This window comes from Babylonia areolata, chromosome 12 (assembly GCF_041734735.1).
Source record: "Babylonia areolata isolate BAREFJ2019XMU chromosome 12, ASM4173473v1, whole genome shotgun sequence".
NCBI lineage: Eukaryota > Metazoa > Mollusca > Gastropoda > Neogastropoda > Buccinidae > Babylonia > Babylonia areolata.
The window spans coordinates 33,262,422-33,281,213 of NC_134887.1; the positions used below are offsets into that span (position 1 = coordinate 33,262,422).

At 45.1% G+C, this 18,792-nt stretch overlaps 1 protein-coding gene across 1 annotated transcript in view; it reads left to right on the top strand.

Annotated features, from left to right (window-relative positions):
* Positions 1–14,100, top strand: part of LOC143288160 (uncharacterized) — an 18,890-nt gene extending 4,790 nt beyond the window's left edge. The window contains exons 5-10 of the mRNA XM_076596461.1: positions 838–967; positions 1,559–1,697; positions 2,916–3,055; positions 5,883–6,073; positions 7,859–8,229; positions 12,493–14,100. Coding sequence (XP_076452576.1) covers positions 838–967; positions 1,559–1,697; positions 2,916–3,055; positions 5,883–6,073; positions 7,859–8,229; positions 12,493–13,181 — 1,660 coding nt within the window. The 3' untranslated portion in view covers positions 13,182–14,100. The remainder of the gene's footprint in view (positions 1–837; positions 968–1,558; positions 1,698–2,915; positions 3,056–5,882; positions 6,074–7,858; positions 8,230–12,492) is intronic.
* The last annotated feature ends 4,692 nt before the right edge of the window (positions 14,101–18,792 follow it).

The window sequence follows — 18,792 nt, forward strand, 5'->3', positions numbered from 1 at the left end:
GTGTGTGTGTGTGTGGTGGGTTGTGAGAGGTATATATGTATGTGTGGGGGAGGGAGGGGGCGAGGGGGGTTGAGGGGTATATACGTGTGTGTGGTGGGTGGGTGACGGGTGTTTGTGGAGGGTATGTGTGTATGTTTGTGGGGGTATGAGTATGTGTGTACAGTGGGTTTTGAGGAGTATATCTGTGTATGTGTGTATGGTGGGTTTTCAAGGGTATACAATCATGTGTGTGTGTGTGTCGGGATGGAGATGGGGGGCGCTTGTGGAGGGTATGTGTGTAGTTTGTAGGTTTATGGGGGTATGGATATGGGTTTGTGTATGTGTGTGTGTGGTGGGTTTTGAGGGCCTAGGGGTATGTATATGTGTATGTGTGTGAGGTGGGGATGGAGGGGGTGGTTGTGGGTGTACGTGTGTGGGGTGGTGGTGGTGGTAGTGGTGGTGGTGTGGGGTATGTGTTATGTGTGTAGTGGTTGGTTTTGAGGGGTATATCTGTGTGTATATGGAGTGGGGGTAGGTGGGGTGGGGGGGTTGCTTGTGGAGGGTATGCGTGAGTGTGTGTGCGTGGGTGGGGGGTAGTTGTGGGTGGGATGGACAAGTGTGTGTGTGTGCCTGTGTGTCTGTGTGTGTGTGTGTGTGTGTCTGTGTGTGCACGCGCGCGTGTGTGTGTGTGTGTGTGTGTGTATGTGTGTGTGCGTGCATGTGCATGTGTGTGTGTGTGTGTGTGTGCGTGTATGTGTGAGTGTCTGTGTGTGAGCCACCACCACCACCACCACCACCACCACCCCTCTGTCCACACCCAGGAACAGCGGGGACTGATGCTGACTGATGTGTGTGCAGGGTGTTTGTCAACAACGACATCACCGTCGTCATGGCGAAGGACGGGGAGGGGTTGGCTCCCCTCAACATCGCTCTCCGCAAGAAGATCAAGAACTGCGCTTCCTTCCTGCTCACGAAGCAGTGGTCCAAGGTAAAGGAACACCAAGACGATGACAGTAGTGATGATGATGATGATGATGATGATGATGATGATCATGATCATGATTATCATCATGATCATGATTATCATTATTATTGTGGTGGTGTTCTTTATTCGTTCTTTTTTTTTTTCTTTTTTTTTTTTTTTTTCATTTAGTGGTACCCAAGTGTAGTCATGCACACCAGTTTGCACGCACGTACGCATGAGCGCGCGCGTGCGCGCGACACACACACACACACACACACACACACACACCGAGTGAAGATGGTGAGGCATTTTTCACACACGCACCCACGCACACATACACACACACACACACACCGAGTGAAGATGGTGAGGCATTTTTCACACACGCACGCACGCACACATGTACACACACACACACACACACACACACACACACACACACAAGCACGCACGTACGCACGCACGCACGCAACCCAGACCTCACCTCTTGTTATCGTTGCCAAGTAATCCAATCCTTGGGGGGAGGCGGGGGAGAGGGGTGGGGGGTGGGGTGTAGGTCTTTAAAGTAAAAGTCCTTTGTGACGCACTGAGCACGACTGACGTGTTTCGTGACAGGTAAACGTCACAAAAACCTTCGCTCTGAACATCAGCTTCTACAACAACTTACGTCAGTGGTGCGAAAAGGCCAAAGAAAGGGTGTACGTCAAATACGGCCAGTCCAAGTCTTCCCTCAAAAGGCGACCTTTCCAAACAGGTCGGTAAACCCCCCACTGATACTTCTCAGATCAGAGGTCCAACACTCAGCTTATGTCACAGACTGATATAAGTTTATATAGCTGGGCCAACAGGAAGGTGAGAGCTGTATTATCAATGGTTTCTCCATTGCAATGGGAAATTACATTTACAGCTTAGTCTTTTGTGAAGGACGATGACTCTCAGACTAGGAGGCAAAATTGCACTGGCTCTTAGTGCTTCAGCCATGGGGGCTAGTTGGCCTTTGGGAACCATCCCAACGCCGACTGTCTTAAAACCCTCTTGACGGGAAGAGTGGGGATGTAACTTGGACAAGACGCTCTCCACTATAATTATTCAAATTCTAGCCCACACAGTCTGGACAGCAGTTGCCTCCTCTGCTGTTCTGATGATCATTGTCAGACAGACACTGACTGACTATCATACAACTTCTCGGATTCCAAGACAGTTGTGCTCACTTGATTTTTTGTTTATTTGCATTCTTGCTTTCCTGTTTCTGTTTGTGCCTGCCTTTTTTTTTTTTCCTTTCTTTTTTTCTTTCTTTCGTTTATTCACTCGTTTGTTCGTTCGTTTTGATTCGCTTGTCCGTGTGTTCGGTTTTCATTCATTTGGTCATTGCTGATGAACTTGAAGCGTCAGAACAGTTTTCTTGACTCCATATATTGATAGTGTGTGTGTGTGTGTGTAAGCGTGTGTAAGCGTGTGTGTGTGTGTGTGTGTGTGTGTGTGTGTGTGTGTATCGATGTGTGTGTGTGTGTGTGTGTGTGTGCGTGTGTATCGATGTGTGTTTGTGTGAGTGTGTGCGGCTTGCGTGTGTGTGTGTGTGTGCGTGTCGGTGTGTGTGTGTGTTTTGCATGGATGTATGTGTAAATGTTTATATATATATATATATATATATATATATATATATATATATATATATATATATATATATAGCAAAGTTGAAAACGAACAGCTACTTTGTTAAACAATAAATTATACACACACACACACACACACACACACACACACAGAAAGAAGAAATAAAAAATCTGAATTTTCGCTGCCATCCGGCAGCTTGGTCACAGACTACGCTCATGATAGGTGACGTAATGTTATTTTTTACGTCATCATCTTGGGCCCTTACATGACGTTTTCTACTACGTAAATATATCATGTAAATATATTCGTGTGTGTGTGTGTCTGTGTCTGTGTGTGTGTGTGTGTGTGCCTGAGGCAGGTCCCCTGGTGGGGTTTGGGGTCCACGTGGACGGGTACAGCCGCAGCATCATGACGGGCAAGTCCAAGGCCCAGGTGCAGAGGGAGAAGGAGAGGGAGGAGAAGAGGAGACTGATGGCCACCCAACAGTCCAGAGCCCAGGTCAGGAAACACCCCGACCTGCTTCACACAGCTGTAACAACTCAACAGCACCACTCCGTAAAATCACTGCAAAGAAACACACGACTAACGGTTGAACACCACTCCATAAAATCCCTGGTAGAAACATACACCACTCCATAAAATCCCTGGTAAAAACATACGCCTCACGACTCAACAGTTGAGCACCACTGACTCCATAAAATCCCTGGTAGAAACACACGACTCAACAGCTGAACACCACTCCATAAAATCCCTGGTCAGAAACACACGCCTCACAACTCAACAGTTGAGCACCACTCCATAAAATCCCTGCAAGAAACACACGCCTCAACAGTTGAGCACCACTCCATAAAATCCCTGGTAGAAACACACGACTCAACAGTTGAGCACCACTCCATAAAATCCCTGGTCAGAAACACACGCCTCACAACTCAACAGTTGAGCACCACTCCATAAAATCCCTGCAAAGAAACACACGCCTCAACAGTTGAGCACCACTCCATAAAATCCCTGGTCAGAAACACACGCCTCACAACTCGACAGTTGAGCACCACTCCATAAAATCCCTGGTAGAAACACACGACTCAACAGTTGAGCACCACTCCATAAAATCCCTGGTAGAAACACACGACTCAACAGTTGAACACCACTCCGTAAAATCCATGGTAGAAACACACAACTCAACAGTTGAGCACCACTCCATAAAATCCCTGGTAGAAACACACGACTCAACAGTTGAACGCCACTCCATAAAATCCCTGCAAAGAAACACACGACTCAACAGTTGAACACCACTCAATAGAATCCCTGGTCAGAAACACACAACAGTTGAACACCACTCCATAATATCCCTGGTAGAAACACACGACTCAACAGTTGAGCACCACTCCATAAAATCCCTGGTAGAAACACACGACTCAACAGCTGAACACCACTCCATAAAATCCCTGGTCAGAAATACACGCCTCACAACTCAACAGTTGAGCACCACTCCATAAAATCCCTGCAAAGAAACACACGCCTCAACAGTTGAGCACCACTCCATAAAATCCCTGGTCAGAAACACACGACTCAACAGTTGAGCACCACTCCATAAAATCCCTGGTAGAAACACACGACTCAACAGTTGAACACCACTCCATAAAATCCCTGGTAGAAACACACGATTCAACAGTTGAGCACCACTTCATAAAATCCCTGGTAGAAACACACGACTCAACAGTTGAACACCACTCCATAAAATCCCTGGTAGAAACACACGACTCAACAGTTGAGCACCACTCCATAAAATCCCTGGTCAGAAACACACGCCTCACAACTCAACAGTTGAGCACCACTCCATAAAATCCCTGCAAAGAAACACACGACTCAGCAGTTGAACACCACTCCATAAAATCCCTGGTAGAAACACACGACTCAACAGTTGAGCACCACTTCATAAAATCCCTGGTAGAAACACACGACTCAACAGTTGAGCACCACTCCATAAAATCCCTGGTAGAAACACACGACTCAACAGTTGAACACCACTCCATAAAATCCCTGGTAGAAACACACAACTCAACAGTTGAGCACCACTCCATAAAATCCCTGGTAGAAACACACGACTCAACAGTTGAGCACCACTCCGTAAAATCCCTGGTAGAAACACACGACTCACGACTCAACAGTTGAGCACCACTCCATAAAATCCTTGGTAGAAACACACGCCTCACGACTCAACAGCTGAGCGCCACTCCATAAAATCCCTGGTAGAAACACACGACTCAACAGTTGAGCACCACTCCATAAAATCCCTGGTCAGAAACCGGCACACGCCTCACAACTCGACAGCTGAGCACCACTCCATAAAATCCCTGGTCAGAAACCGGCACACGCCTAACTTCTCAACAGTTGAGCACCACTCCATAAAATCCCTGGTCAAAAAAACACACTTCAATTCTTCTGTACCAGAACGCCGAAAACAACGATGATAAGTTTAGCATACATCTGTCACAATATCTGCCTTTTATCCAACAATTATGATGATAAGTTTGGCCGTACACATAATATAACACGTTTTATTCATTTCGTTTTTGGTATGCTGTTAACTTCCTTGTGAAGTCTAATATGCATTTCGGACTTGAAGATGAAAGAAATGTGGGAGAGGTTTTTGGACGACGACAAATAAGCAGTTGAAAATGTAAAACATGTGACCAATCAGTGGTACAATAAACAACAAAAAGAGTACTGTTTCTCTTCTTGAGACAAAGGCATAAAATTTCGGCGATAAGATAAACAGTAAGGTGGCCAATATTCATGATCCAAAAGAAGTTGGGAGAAAAACAATAATGGATGAAAACACATGAAACAACAATCAAAGAAACCAACAAAAACAAACAAAATAACATCAAGAAACGTTGTAAAGCAACAGCAAAAACGACAAATCAAGGGCACTCCTAAGAAACGAAAAAAGAAAAACAACGAAATAGCCCTTTTTGTAGTTCTATGCATCATATTTACTTGGGCACCATTCGTAATATTCAATACGCTTCACAAACAGATAAGCACCACTTCATAAAAGCCCAGATCAGAAACACGTACACGCTTCACAAACACTTAAGCACCTTTCAGCGTGCGCGCGTGCATGTGTGTCTGTCTGTGTTTCTTTCATCCTTTCTGTTATATCTTTTCACTAGTTTTATATTGGGAATATCAGACGAAAGGAACTTGAATAGAACAATGTGTCACGTGTGTGTGTGTGTGTGTGTGTGTGTGTGTGTGTGTGTGTGTGCACGTGCGTGTGTGTGTGTGTGTGCATGTGTGCGCGCGCGCGTGTGTGTGACAGACGAAGATCACCGACACTGGCGTCAGCAGTGGCAACGATCCCGATCCTGAGGCCTACTTCAAACACGTGGTTGCAGTCCAGAATTTGAAGTCCATGGCCGGTGAGAAGGTCAAGGGCGGAAAGGCGGGTCGCATCGCCCGCACAGCCTCCAAAACCAAACTCGCTCCCCCGTCAGATGCTGCGACGTCGAGGTAATCCTCGAAGAAAGCTAGAGCACGTGTTGGTGGTGATTTAACAGATGCTGCTTTTTTTTTTCTTTTTTTTTTTGTTGTGCCCACGAGGCCTGAAACTAGGAGAAGTGTGTTCACCTGTCTTATTTTCTCTGTTAACAAAATGAGTTTACAAAGGATATAATTGAGTGTGTGTGTGCAGTGTGAGACCGTTGCCTCTCTGCGTGTGTGTGTGTGTGTGTGTGTGTTCGGGGGGAGGGTGGTTAGTGGGAGGGGGGTGGAGACTGCGAGGGGGGGGGGGAGGGTGTGCTGCTTCTTGCATGTGCCGGAGACTTTTTCGGCTGCCTGCAGTGCCGGCTACTGACAGGGACTGATTGTAAGCCCACATTTATATACTGGGTCTTTGTTACAAACCCCGTGTGGAAAAGGACGCCTCCTCCTACCAATTCTCTCTCTCTCTCTCTCTCTCTCTCTCTCTCTCTCTCTCTCTCTCTCTCTAACACTGAAGTCTATCTTTAGTTTATGACGCATGGTTACACACCAATCTGCCCATCTATTTTTCTGTCTTTTCAGGTTCCTCTTCTCCCTGTTCTTATCTCCTCTCTCTCTTTCTCTCTCTCACTCACTCTCTTGATGCGCGCGTGTGTATGTGTATGTGTGTGCATCAGTGTGTGTGTGTGTGTGTGTGTGTGTGTGTGTGTGTGTGATGTTAGAACCGTTCAAGAGGTGCAACAATATGCTTAATATGATACCCCCCCTTGTCCTGAGGGCTGTATTGCTATGTGGACAATAAATGACTTTTCACGTTTCTTTTCACGTTTTCACGTTCACTCTCTTGATGAATCTGTTTTACTGATTTAAGCTGTCTAGTTTTGCCGGTTCACAAAGCAATGAATGTGCGCGCGATGCAAGCTACACAAATGTCAACATTCCTCTCGGTACACAGAACATGTCATCACTCATGTTATGGGCCAGAGGCCTGACATTAAAATATTTTTGAATTTTTTACTCTCTCTCTCTCTCTCTCTCTCACTCTCTCTCTCTCTCTCACTCAATCTCTTCTTCCCCTTGTTTCCTTTTCATATATTGACGCTGTTCTTTATAGTGATGGATATTAACACGGAAGTCCCTTCCCCCCATAGTTTACCCCTGTTGTAACGGGCAGACAGGCCTAAACGATAAACCATTCAGACTTCAGACTCTGTCTCTCTTTCTCTGTGTCTGTGTCTCTGTCTCTCTCTCTGTCTGTGCCTCTGTCTCTCTCTGTCTGTCTCTGTCTGTCTCTCTCTCAGAGGCTCTCTCTCTCTCTGTGTCTCTCTCTCTTCCACCCGTCAGTCTTAATCTCTTTCTCTCTCCTTCCCCCTTTCTCTCTCCACTGAGCGACCCCCTCGCCCCTCCCTCCCGCTCCCCGTCTCTCCCTCTGTGTCCTCTGTCTCTTTCTTTCTCCATTTCTCCCTCCCTCCCTCCCTCCCTCCCCCCTCTCTTTCTCTCTCTGCCCCACCCACGCCCCCCACCGCCCCCCCACTTTCTCCCTTTCTTTCAGATCTCTCTCTCTCTCTCTCTCTCTCTCTCTCTCTCTCTCAGTCTCTCTCCATCTCTCCCTATCTATGTATCTATCTATAAATCTATTTGTCCGTAGTTTTCGGATCTCTCTCTCTCTCTCTCTCTCTCTCTCTCTCTCTCTCTCTCTCTCTCTCTCTCTCTCTCTCTCTCTCTCGGGCCATGTTCCTCCCTCCCTCCTTCTCTCAGTTCACGTTCACTCACCCCTACCCCCTCACTCCTGTTCCCTGACCGATGTCCACTCAGAACGCAGAGAAGTCCAGAGCCCACACCCTTGCCCACTGGCAGCAGAGCGGGCGTCAGCGGCGGAAAGACTAGCACCCAGCCCCCAGAGCTCCAGCCAGCGGAGGACATGGCGAGCGACACCCCCCGCCTCCCCTCCATCCACGTCACACCGGCCCGGACGGCCCGGACCGCCCGGACTGCACGTGCAGGTGCCCAGTCCACGATGACGCAGTCTCAGCAGAGCGTCATCACCGTGACGTCATCCGGTGCCGCGGAGTCCAGGAAGGATTCCAGTCAGCAGCAGCAGCAGCAGCAGCAGCAGAGAAGTAGTGGTTCCGGGGTGATGGTGCCACGGCTGATGACTTCTCGTGGGCGTGCTTATTTCATGACTGGTGGGTTCAGGTTCAGGGGTGTGTGTGTGTGTGTGTGTGTGTGTGTGAGTGTATATGTGTGTACGTGTGCGTGCGTGTGTCTATGTATATGTGTGCGTGTATGAACGCTTGCATTTGTGTCCGTGTGTCTATGTGTATGCGTGTGTATGTGTTAGTGTGTGTGTTTATCACAATTATTCATAAGTTATACCATTGAAACAGTTCTTTATACACTCGGCCACGCTTTCAGTAACAATTGCCGAAGGGCTTTGACGGTGTCCGTGCATTAGCTTGTGTACGGACTGATATGTGGACGAAGTTTGATTCTATATTTTCCAATATTGTTTGTTCTTTTGTCAAAAAATGACGATTTCTTCTTCGAATATCCCATGCCAGGCCCTTGACACAGTGAACACGATGGGAATTCACTGCCCCGATGATCGGAAAAGGCTATGGGGCCTTTAACTCTTTCCATACGAACGGCCCGCGAAAGAGACGACGTTAACAGCGTTTCACCCCAGTTACCATCATCAAAATATTGCAAGCGGAAGGCTCTTATACTGAAGAGGTGAATGTTGACAAAGATACCACAGTTCTGACGAAGGAAGCTAAAGGTTGGGTTGTTCACACACCCACTGGACATCCGCGGGGTCTGTGTAGAGGAGAAAAGAGGACTGGCCGTACTGAGTGAGTTAATCTTCTCTCCGGGTCTGTCGCTCTCTCTCTCTCTCGAGTAACTGTGTGTGTTATTGTGAGTTACATATTTTCTGATTATAATAATGACCACTGTCAATACATGGCCGTCTAGAGATGGTCTCAAAGTAGGTTTTTTAAATGTCAATCATGTTCTAAACAAATTAGATGAGCTCTCTTCTATTCTGTATAATTCTGGCAATCAGTTCCATTTATTTTGTTGTGCTGAATCCAGATTAACATCCGTTATTTCCGATGCAGACGTATCTATACCTGGTTATAACGTTGTCCGCCTTGATCCCATTCTTCCCAAACAAACTGGTTTAATTCTTTACATCAGCCAGTCTCTCTCTTACAAACGTATTGTTTCCTTTGAAAAATATCATGTAGAATCAGTTTGGATCGAAGTATACATTAAAAAAAGTAAACCGTTATACGTTGGATTTGTATACAGAAACCCTTCAGAACATATTGACTGGCTTGATAAATTTAGTGAAATGATGGAGGCTGTTACACTTGCTGGTAATGAAGTCATTCTTCTTGGAGATTTTAACATAGACCTCCTAAAACCCAATCATCGGTGGATTCAAATATATGATAATTTTGGCCTAAATCAGTTAATTGATACTCCATCACGAATTACCCCATCTTCAAAAACATTAATTGATCATATTTATGTCAGTACAAAACACAATATCATAGAAGTCTGCGCTCCTTACAGTGGCTGTAGTGATCATTTACCGGTGTGCGTCACCTGGCTAAAAAAGGGTACGAAAATTCCTAAATCTGGACATAAATTCATTACTTATAGGTGTTTCACTAATTTTGATAAAGAGTCCTTCCTATTTGACTTAGCTCAGTCATCCCTGTCAAATATCTATCAGTTCACTGACCCTGACGAGGCCCTTGAATTTTGGCATAAAACATTCATTAATGTATATGATAAGCATGCTCCATTCAAAACCAAAAGAGTCAAACATACCCCTAAACCTCCTTGGCTAACTGATGAAATTCTAAAAGCCATACATTTTAGAAATAATCTTTTAAAAACGAAACAATATGAAAAATTTAAGAAACAACGAAATAAAGTAGTTGCAATGCTTCGCTCATCAAAAAAGAAATATATCCGGAATCTGTTTTCTTGCCGAACTAACAATAACTCAAAATCGATATGGAAGGCCATAAACACCCTCACAAGAAAAAGAACTAATAAAGTATTAGTTGATGCAAGCAGTATAAATATCGATGACCTAAATTACCATTTTTCCAATGTTTCTAATTTAACAGTAAAAAGTGATAGATCCCAATTTAACGATCTCGCGTCACTGAAAGAGTTTTGTAATTCCAAAAACATAACATCAGACTTAAACATTCCACCAGTGTCCGTATACGACATTTATTTTTATCTCATACACCTAAAACAAACAGGCACACGAGGTCTTGATGGCATAGATGGTAAAATCTTAAAATCCAGTGCTCCTATCATTGCCGATTCCCTAACTTATTTATACAATCTTTGTATTGATAAAAATTACATTCCTAATCATCTTAAACAAGCGAAAATAATTCCACTGTATAAATCTGGCGATAAAACTAATCCTTCTAACTACAGGCCTATTTCAATAGTTTCAGTTCTTTCAAAACCTTTGGAAAAACACATTTATAAGCATCTCATGTCTCATGTTTCAAAATATAATTTACTCCATCCCAACCAATCTGGGTTTCGAATAAATCACTCATGCCATACCGCACTGACTAATCTAGTAGATGAGTGGCTTATGAACATAAATGACAACAAATTCACAGCAGTATTGTTCGTTGATTTTGCGAAAGCGTTTGATGTTATTGACCATAACCTATTACTGAGAAAACTAACACTTTATAGAATTTCCGAACATGCTTTATCTCTCATCAGATCATTTCTCACTAATCGCCAACATACTGTTTCTCTAACCAATGCACAATCTGGATTTCAGACACAACTATTTGGTGTTCCTCAAGGATCAGTGCTTGGTCCCCTTCTTTTTTCTTTATATATTAACGACCTTCCTCTATCTATTACGAGAGGCTTGTGTGAACTTTTTGCTGATGACACCTCTGTTCATTCGAATCACTCTGACCTGAAAGAATTATCTATTAGCCTTAAAGAAAATGTTGATGAGTTGGTCAGATGGACGGAACAAAACCACATGGCTTTAAACGAGCAAAAAACTAAATACATGATAGTTACTTCTCGACAAAAACGACAAAATATTGATTTTAGTATACCGTCCATTTATATAGGTGATAAGAAGATAGATGAAGTAAGTAATCACAAAGTTCTGGGAGTAACCATAGATAACAACCTTTCCTGGACACCTCATATTGAATGTTTATGCAAGCAAGTCTCCCAAAAAGTGTTCCAGTTATCTAGAGTTAAGCATTTTCTAGATATTAATGCACGAAAACTGTTCTACCACGCACATATTCAGTCTTCGATAGATTATGCATCCACTTTATTCGACCTTTGTAGTGCCAGTACATTGAAGCCACTAGTCAGAATTCATAAGCGAGCCCTTAAAGTTGTACTCGTAAAATCTTCTACACTGACACCCGAAGACTACATTACACTTGATATCCTTCCCCTAACATACAAACTGCAATACAATAAAGCAATTATGATGTATCGAATACAAAATGGATTTGCTCCTTCTTCACTAACTGCACGGTTCCCCTTGAATCAGTCCAGATATACAAATAATATCATTATAAAAAAACCAAGAATCGATCTGTTTAAAACTAGTCTGGCATACTCAGGGGGGACACTTTGGAACTCCTTACCAGAATACATTAAAAATATAAGCAGTATCAGCTCATTTAAATCAGCATACAAAACTTTCCTTTTTAAAAGCCTAAACTCAAAGGTAACACATAACAATATCTGATTTATTCTCTTCAAGTCAATAACTGTGGGGGATTTTTGTGTGGTTTTTTTTCTGATAATGTGTAGTTGTCTCACTGATGTCTTAGTTTGTCTGTGTGTGAGTAGTATATCATGCCTGACTTCTTTTTTTTTTTTTTTTATCTCCCCTTGTAACATTTGTTTCCCCGAGTGTGCAAATGTGTATGTGATTCTGTTTGTGGTCGATGGACTATCCACCCCCCACCCCCCACCCCCCTTACCTTCCTTCTTTTAAAATTTTTTTTTTGTCTATTTTTATTTTCATTTATTTATGTATTATTTTTTTTAATAATACTTAATTCTTTTTTTTTTCTTCTCTTTTTCTTGTACTTGATAATTGCAAATTTGTGCGTTTTTGTTTTCTTGTTTTGTGTGCATGTGTGTGTGTGTGTGTGTGTGTGTGTGTGTGTGTGTGTGTGTTTTCTTCTTTTTTCTCTCTTTGTCCAGGGCTGGGTGGAAAAAAGCATGTGTACTTGCTTATCTCATTACCCTGGTGAAATAAAATTTCGTTTCGTTTCGTTTCTCTCTCTCTCTCTCTCTCTCTCTCTCGATTTTTTTTGTTTTTGGCCTTTATTCTTATCAGTCTCTGTCTCTCTCTTCATTTTTTTCATATTTTATTTTATCTTTTATTATTTCACCTTTTGTGACAGGGGGGACGAAGCAGCCGCCAAGCAACCCCACAAGCGGGAAGGTGCCCACCCTTCAGCTGCCCGGCACAGACCGCAGCGAGCGCGGAGCAAAAGCCGCGGAACCGGAAGACAGTCAGGCCGACACCGCCGGTACCTCCGGGCTATACTTCGCCGACTTCACCGACACCCCGACCACCCCGGTGGAGGAGGAGGGGGAGGAGGCGGCGCTGACCCAGTTACCTCCCATCCCCACCACCCGCTCCGTCAAGCCCACCGCTCGGACCAACGCTGATGACGTCACAGCCGCCCCCTTGACGTCAACACGCTCACTTCCGGTGAGTCAGCGGAAGCCGAAGAAGAAAAAACGCGTCACTTCCGCTCTGCTGTTGTCCAAAGCCACGGCCAACGAGGGTTCGATCCCTCTCCCCCTCCTGTCCGACGAGACGGACCGGCGGCCCTTCTTCTACTACAACGGGCAGAGGGAGGAGGCCTTCGTCCTGCCCACCATCAGCACGTGGTCGGAGCACGTGAAGGAGGAGGCTGGGGCCACGCCCAGGGAACGCGCCATCAAGTCCATGTCGGTGGCCAACACCTTCAAGGAGAAGCCCTGGCTCAGTCAGGTCCGCATCGCTCTCAAGATCACCACCAACCCCACCAAGAGGAACGTGCGGAGACTGCGAGGCGCCAAAAAAGGAACTTTCGCCGTGTAGAATCGTGTGTGAACTTTGCAGCCGCCTTTTGCTGCTGTATCCAGTGCCGGCTGTCTAGAATCCTATGATTTCCAACCACCTTAGACACAGTGCTCTGTTTCTCAGAACTTGAGTTATGTAATTCCCAGCCACCTTTGCTGCTGTGTGTCCTGTGGCATATTTTGGAAGATGTCTTTAATTGTATAGTTTCAGTTTCTCAACGAGGCGTCACTGCGTTCGGAAATTTCCATACACCACGTCTTCAAGACAGATGCCTGACCAGCAGCACAGTAACCCAACGCGCTTAGTCAGGACTTGAGTGCATGCATATTATATACATGTATATTTGTGTACCTACCAGAGTGAATTTCATCTACAGAATTTTTCCAGAGGACAACGCTGTCGTTGTCATGGGTTCTTTTTCAGAATCCAGACCCTCTATCACTGACTCTGTATTGGGAGATGAGTGTCTTAACCATTCTGCCACCTTCCTCCTCATTTGTGAAGCGTCTCTCGGTCATTACCCATCTTTTGTAAGGCGATTCTTGTAGGCCTAAAGGGTCCGCACACCGTCACCAGTCTGTACTGACAGAATTAACACTACTGCATGTCAGGTTTCGATCAAGCTGCAAATTGGCAGACTGACAAGTTTGTGGTGTCTTCACGAATTTAACCAATTTTGGAGTGGACTTGCCCTGATATCGTGACTATGACTGACCGAGGATCGAGACGACGGTATGTGGTGATTCTTCTCTGTGGAGTATTTTGATTGTATTGACAGTTACGTGTGTGTACAGTTTTAGCAGCTAGCAGATTGTGGGCGTGCTCAACCTCCCTCCCCTGTTTTCCTCTTCATTATTGCACACACATCAAATCTTTAAATAAAAGTATTTTTGAAAAAACCCAGTACATTTCAGTCACAACGTCATTAATTTTACCTCTCACATCTGACTGGATCCACGACGTGGCGAGGAAGAATTTAGGCAATACAGTTGAACTTCTCCCTCTCTCTCTCTCTCTCTCTCTCTCTCTGTGTGTGTGTGTGTGTGTGTGTGTGTGTGTGTGTGTGTGTGTGTGGTATGGTTTTGGTGATTTGACAATCCACTGAAATGACTTCAAAATGCAAGCGAAATTCGGGAGAGCAACAAGCCTTAGTGAAAGACATACGATGTGACAGAATTAATGGTACAATGACGTATAGAGCACAGTTTAGAAAGCTCCATACTGAAGACAATATTCGCTTTGGCTTGGAAACAGAACCAGACTGTGCCAGCGACTCCAGTTCCACTGAGTGGAGACTGTCAGTATCCCTCAAACGACAGAAATTATGTGCTGTATACGTATCACTAATGCTAATGATTATGATAATGATATATCTCAGCATCAACCAGGCCCTAGAGACAGTCACTCGTTTGCTGGATTGGTCATGAAAAGTTAAGCGATTCTCTTAAAGATGCATCAAAACCCAAACTTTGTGATCAAAGTTGTCACGTTTAAGCCCAAGTGAAGCGTACTTAACTCTGAAAAAATCCTTGTGTTGTGCTTCTGCTGCGTCCAAACCCATAAAGATTTAATAACCAGCTGTCGTCCTACATTAATGGCTACTTTGCCATGGTTGTTGGTTCTTGTTTTCCAAAAACACACATGTTGTTTCTTTTTAGAGTTTACTGACAAATTTCACACTTAAGCTGATCACGTTGCTAACGAACCAATCAACAAAAAGATTAATTTTTAATGTAAGCTGTGGCCAAAACCCAAAGCAATGGAAGCGTCACACCTGAGAATATTTCAGCGCCAAGGATATACTTCAATGAATGCAAGTTATTTGAATTATTAAAGTGTAGGAAGATCTAGGTTTTCTTCTTGCAATGAATTGGTTACTGTGGACTGAAACAGCAAATAACATCACAAGGCAACGTTCACACTTAGCCCAGCCAGCTGCTGTCAGAAGCTGGCCGAAAATTATGTGTATGTCATAATCATTTACTGGTGGTGAGTGCTCACACTGGTGACCAGCCGTCTCCGAACGTTATTTGTCGCGAGCACACACATGGGACGGATGCTGTTCTAAGGGACGTAATTCTTCAATGATACCAGTTGCGTGTGTGACTGAAGTGTTTCTGTGTCAGGCTGACGGCAGCTGACAGTGGCTGAAGTGTGTTGCTGTGTCAGGCTGACGGCAAATGGCCAGCTGTGTGTGACTGAAGTGTGTTGCTGTGTCAGGCTGATGGCAACTGGCTGTGTGTGACTGAAGTGTGTTGCTGTGTCAGGCTGACGGTAAATGGCCAGCTGTGTGTGACTGAATTTTATTGCCGTTTCAGGCTGACAGCAACTGGCTGTGTCTGACTGAAGTGTGTTGCTGTGTCAGACTGGTGGCAACTGGCTTGTGTCTGACTTAAGTGTGTTGCTGTATCAGGCCGACGGCAACTGGTTGTGTGTGACTGAAGTGTGTTGCTGTGTCAGGCTGATGGCAACTGTCTGTGTGTGACTGAAGTGTGTTGCTGTGTCAGACAGATGGCAACTGGCTGTGTGTGACTGAAGTGTGTTGTTGTGTCAGACTGATGGTGACTGGCTGTGTGTGACTGAAGTGTGTTGCTGTGTCAGACTGATGGCAACTGGTTGTGTGCGACTGAAGTGTGTTGTTGTGTCAGACTGATGGCGACTGGCTGTGTGTGACTGAAGTGTGTTGCTGTGTCAGGCTGACAACAACTGGCTGTGTCTGACTGAAGTGTGTTGCTGTGTCAGACTGATGTCAACTGGCTATGTCTGACTGAAGTGTGTTGCTGTGTCAGACAGATGGCAACTGGCTGGACATCACACAGATGAAACAAAGCAGAAGAAAAATGATGACTTGCTTTGTTCTTCTTTTGATTTATTTTGCAGATGTATGGGAAGGGGGGGTACCAAAAAGGACGCAATGGACACTGACAGACAGTGCAATACCTGAGACCCAACACCTTAAAGTGCGTCATTTTCTAAACAAACAAATCATCATAAACAGTTGCTATCAGAGATAACACGCCCACCCTCTCTTGGCAATGTTGGAATCAACAAAACTGGATACAAAAATTATGTGTAACACGATTTACTTCACTTTGACCAAGATTATCCAAAACATCTAAACCAAGCACATGCAAGTAGCAAACAGAAAATAGTCCGACTAAGCCATTATTGTCGTTAGTAGGGGGCTTAGTAGGTGGTGTCCTAAGTACGTTAAATTAGAACAGGCACCACTGAACACCACCGAAGTGGCTCAACAGCAGTGCAGGGTTTCCTCTGGTGTGTGGCCTCCTGGCGACCTAACATCGATAGTTCCCTGCCGACTGCCAATGCTGGAACTGTGACGGACGAACCCGGGTGTGGCCGTGTACAGGGGAATCTAAATGAGTGGCGTGGGAGTAATGCCACTGAAACGGTGCAGATGATGGGGCAGCAAAACAAAAAAACAAAAACAAAAAAATAGTCATACTGTTTTATCCATTCTGTCAGGGTTTACTTCATTAATGTTTTCTAATTCAAAGATGAAAAAAAAAAAACACACACACACAAATGAAATACTGCTAACAAAGAAAAGTCTGCTGTCATTTTCAGAATTAGTTTGATGATGTCTTTGTGTGTGTGTGTGTGTGTGTGTGTGTGTGTGTGTGTGTTTCTCTCCATGGCAGCTGTTTTAAATTTAAAAGTAAGCCCAATACAGATTTTTTGGAGGGGTAACAATTGATGGCAGATGACCTTGCTCTCCTTTTCTCCCCCCACCCCCACCCCCTACTTCCCTGCCAACATGCATTATAAACAATCAGTCAACATGGGGTATTAGAGTGGGGACAAAAACCAGCTGTGAAGTTTTGAACAGTACCTTCTTTCTTTCACAAAATAAATTGGGTAACATTTGGTCAAAGTTCCATGCTCAATTAGCCAAATTTTTTAACTGTCAAAGCTAAAAATACTTTAAAATTTTGATGAATCGCCCTGTTGATTCTTAAATCTGCTTGTTTTAGTTGAGGTGACATATATCTTAGTAACATGTTAGCAACTCTGTTACTGCAACAATCCTTTGTGTTAGCATTCGAATGTTAACAAAAATTGCATCCCCCTCACCCCCCATCCCACCCATTGAAAGAAAATTAAGTTTAAAACGCATGTCATTTAAAAATTTTTGTGGCATAAATTTTTTTGTCACATTCAGACAGTTCTTCAGTGGTCCACAATCAATACGATGAATGACCATGGTAAAGAATACAATATTTATACATCAAATATACAAAAAAAATTTCACCAATCAATTCATCCATCCTTCATACCCAAACTGTCCAACACCCAAGATAACCTCCAAGCCCACACCATCACTGAATCAGTCACACCATGCAAAACATCAGTCCACACATCCACACTGGAGTGTCAACAAGTCAGCAAGCTTAGCACACAGTACGGGTCACAACTTGCCATTTTTCTTCTCCTCATAGCAGAAAGTGTTCAATTCATCTTGCAGCTTGTCCAACAAGCTGCAGATCGACTCACTCAGCCCCTGCTGGGTGCAGAACCGCTGAAGTGTGGACAGGCTCTGCTTCGCTTCAATGTTTGTTACCATGGGAACAGGTTCTTCGACAGCTTCTGCTGTCTCTGTACCAGACTGAAAAGAGGTCGAATCACCACTGTCTTCCATCTGAGTAGAAGACGACTCCGCCTGTTCAGACAGCTCCAGCAGCTTGCGTTTCTTCGAGGCCACCACAGCCTCCACAAGATCTTCGTCTGGGTTGCTCTCCTCCACGCACTGAACAGCATCATCAATGCTGTTGTACTCCTCCCAGTTCTCCATCTTGGGGAGCCCCAGCAGCGTAAGGCTGTGTTCCAGTTCCGCCGCATCTGATTCCAAGCACACATCGTCACCGTCTCTCTCTCCAGGAAACTCAAAGCCTGCTTTAAGGAAAGCTGCGGCAATGACAGACTCTCGTATGGCGCGCCAGCTCTTGGCCAGGAATTGAACTGCGTCCAGCACGGTGATCCTGGAACTGACATGCACCGGCCCCGCCACATCCCGCCTGGCCACCTGGCTCTCCTCGTTGTACCCCTGCACCATTTGCAGGATCTCCACCCGGTACAGCGTCTTCAGCTTCTTCACCACCCCCTGGTGCAAGGGGTGGGCCACGGAACCCGTGCAAGGGGGAAGGAACTCCAGCCGGATGTTGCACAGTGTGGTGACAGGAGGGTGTGCGCAACAATTCTGCACCAGCACCAGAACTTTGCGACCCTCCGCCAGAAGGCGAGCGTCCCACTCACTCAACCACTCATCAAACACTGTGGCGGTCATCATAGCTCCCCTGCTGGCTCGGTAGGTCACCGGCAGTCGGTTGACGTCCAAGCCTTTGAAACAGACAGGTGAGGGGTTTTCTCCAATCAGCAGCAGCTTGCGCTTGTCTCGCCCAGTCATGTTGGAACACACCAGCACCGTAACCTGCTCCATCGCTCTCATGGATTCGCTTCTTTCACAGGAAAACATGAAGGAGGTGTCCGGCGCCGCTCTGTAAAACAGTCCGGTTTCTGTGGCATGGTACACCCCGTCTGGCCCATACTCCTCTATCAACTCCGGCAACACTTTGGTGAACCAGTCTTGGGGACAAGGCATGTCCATCTT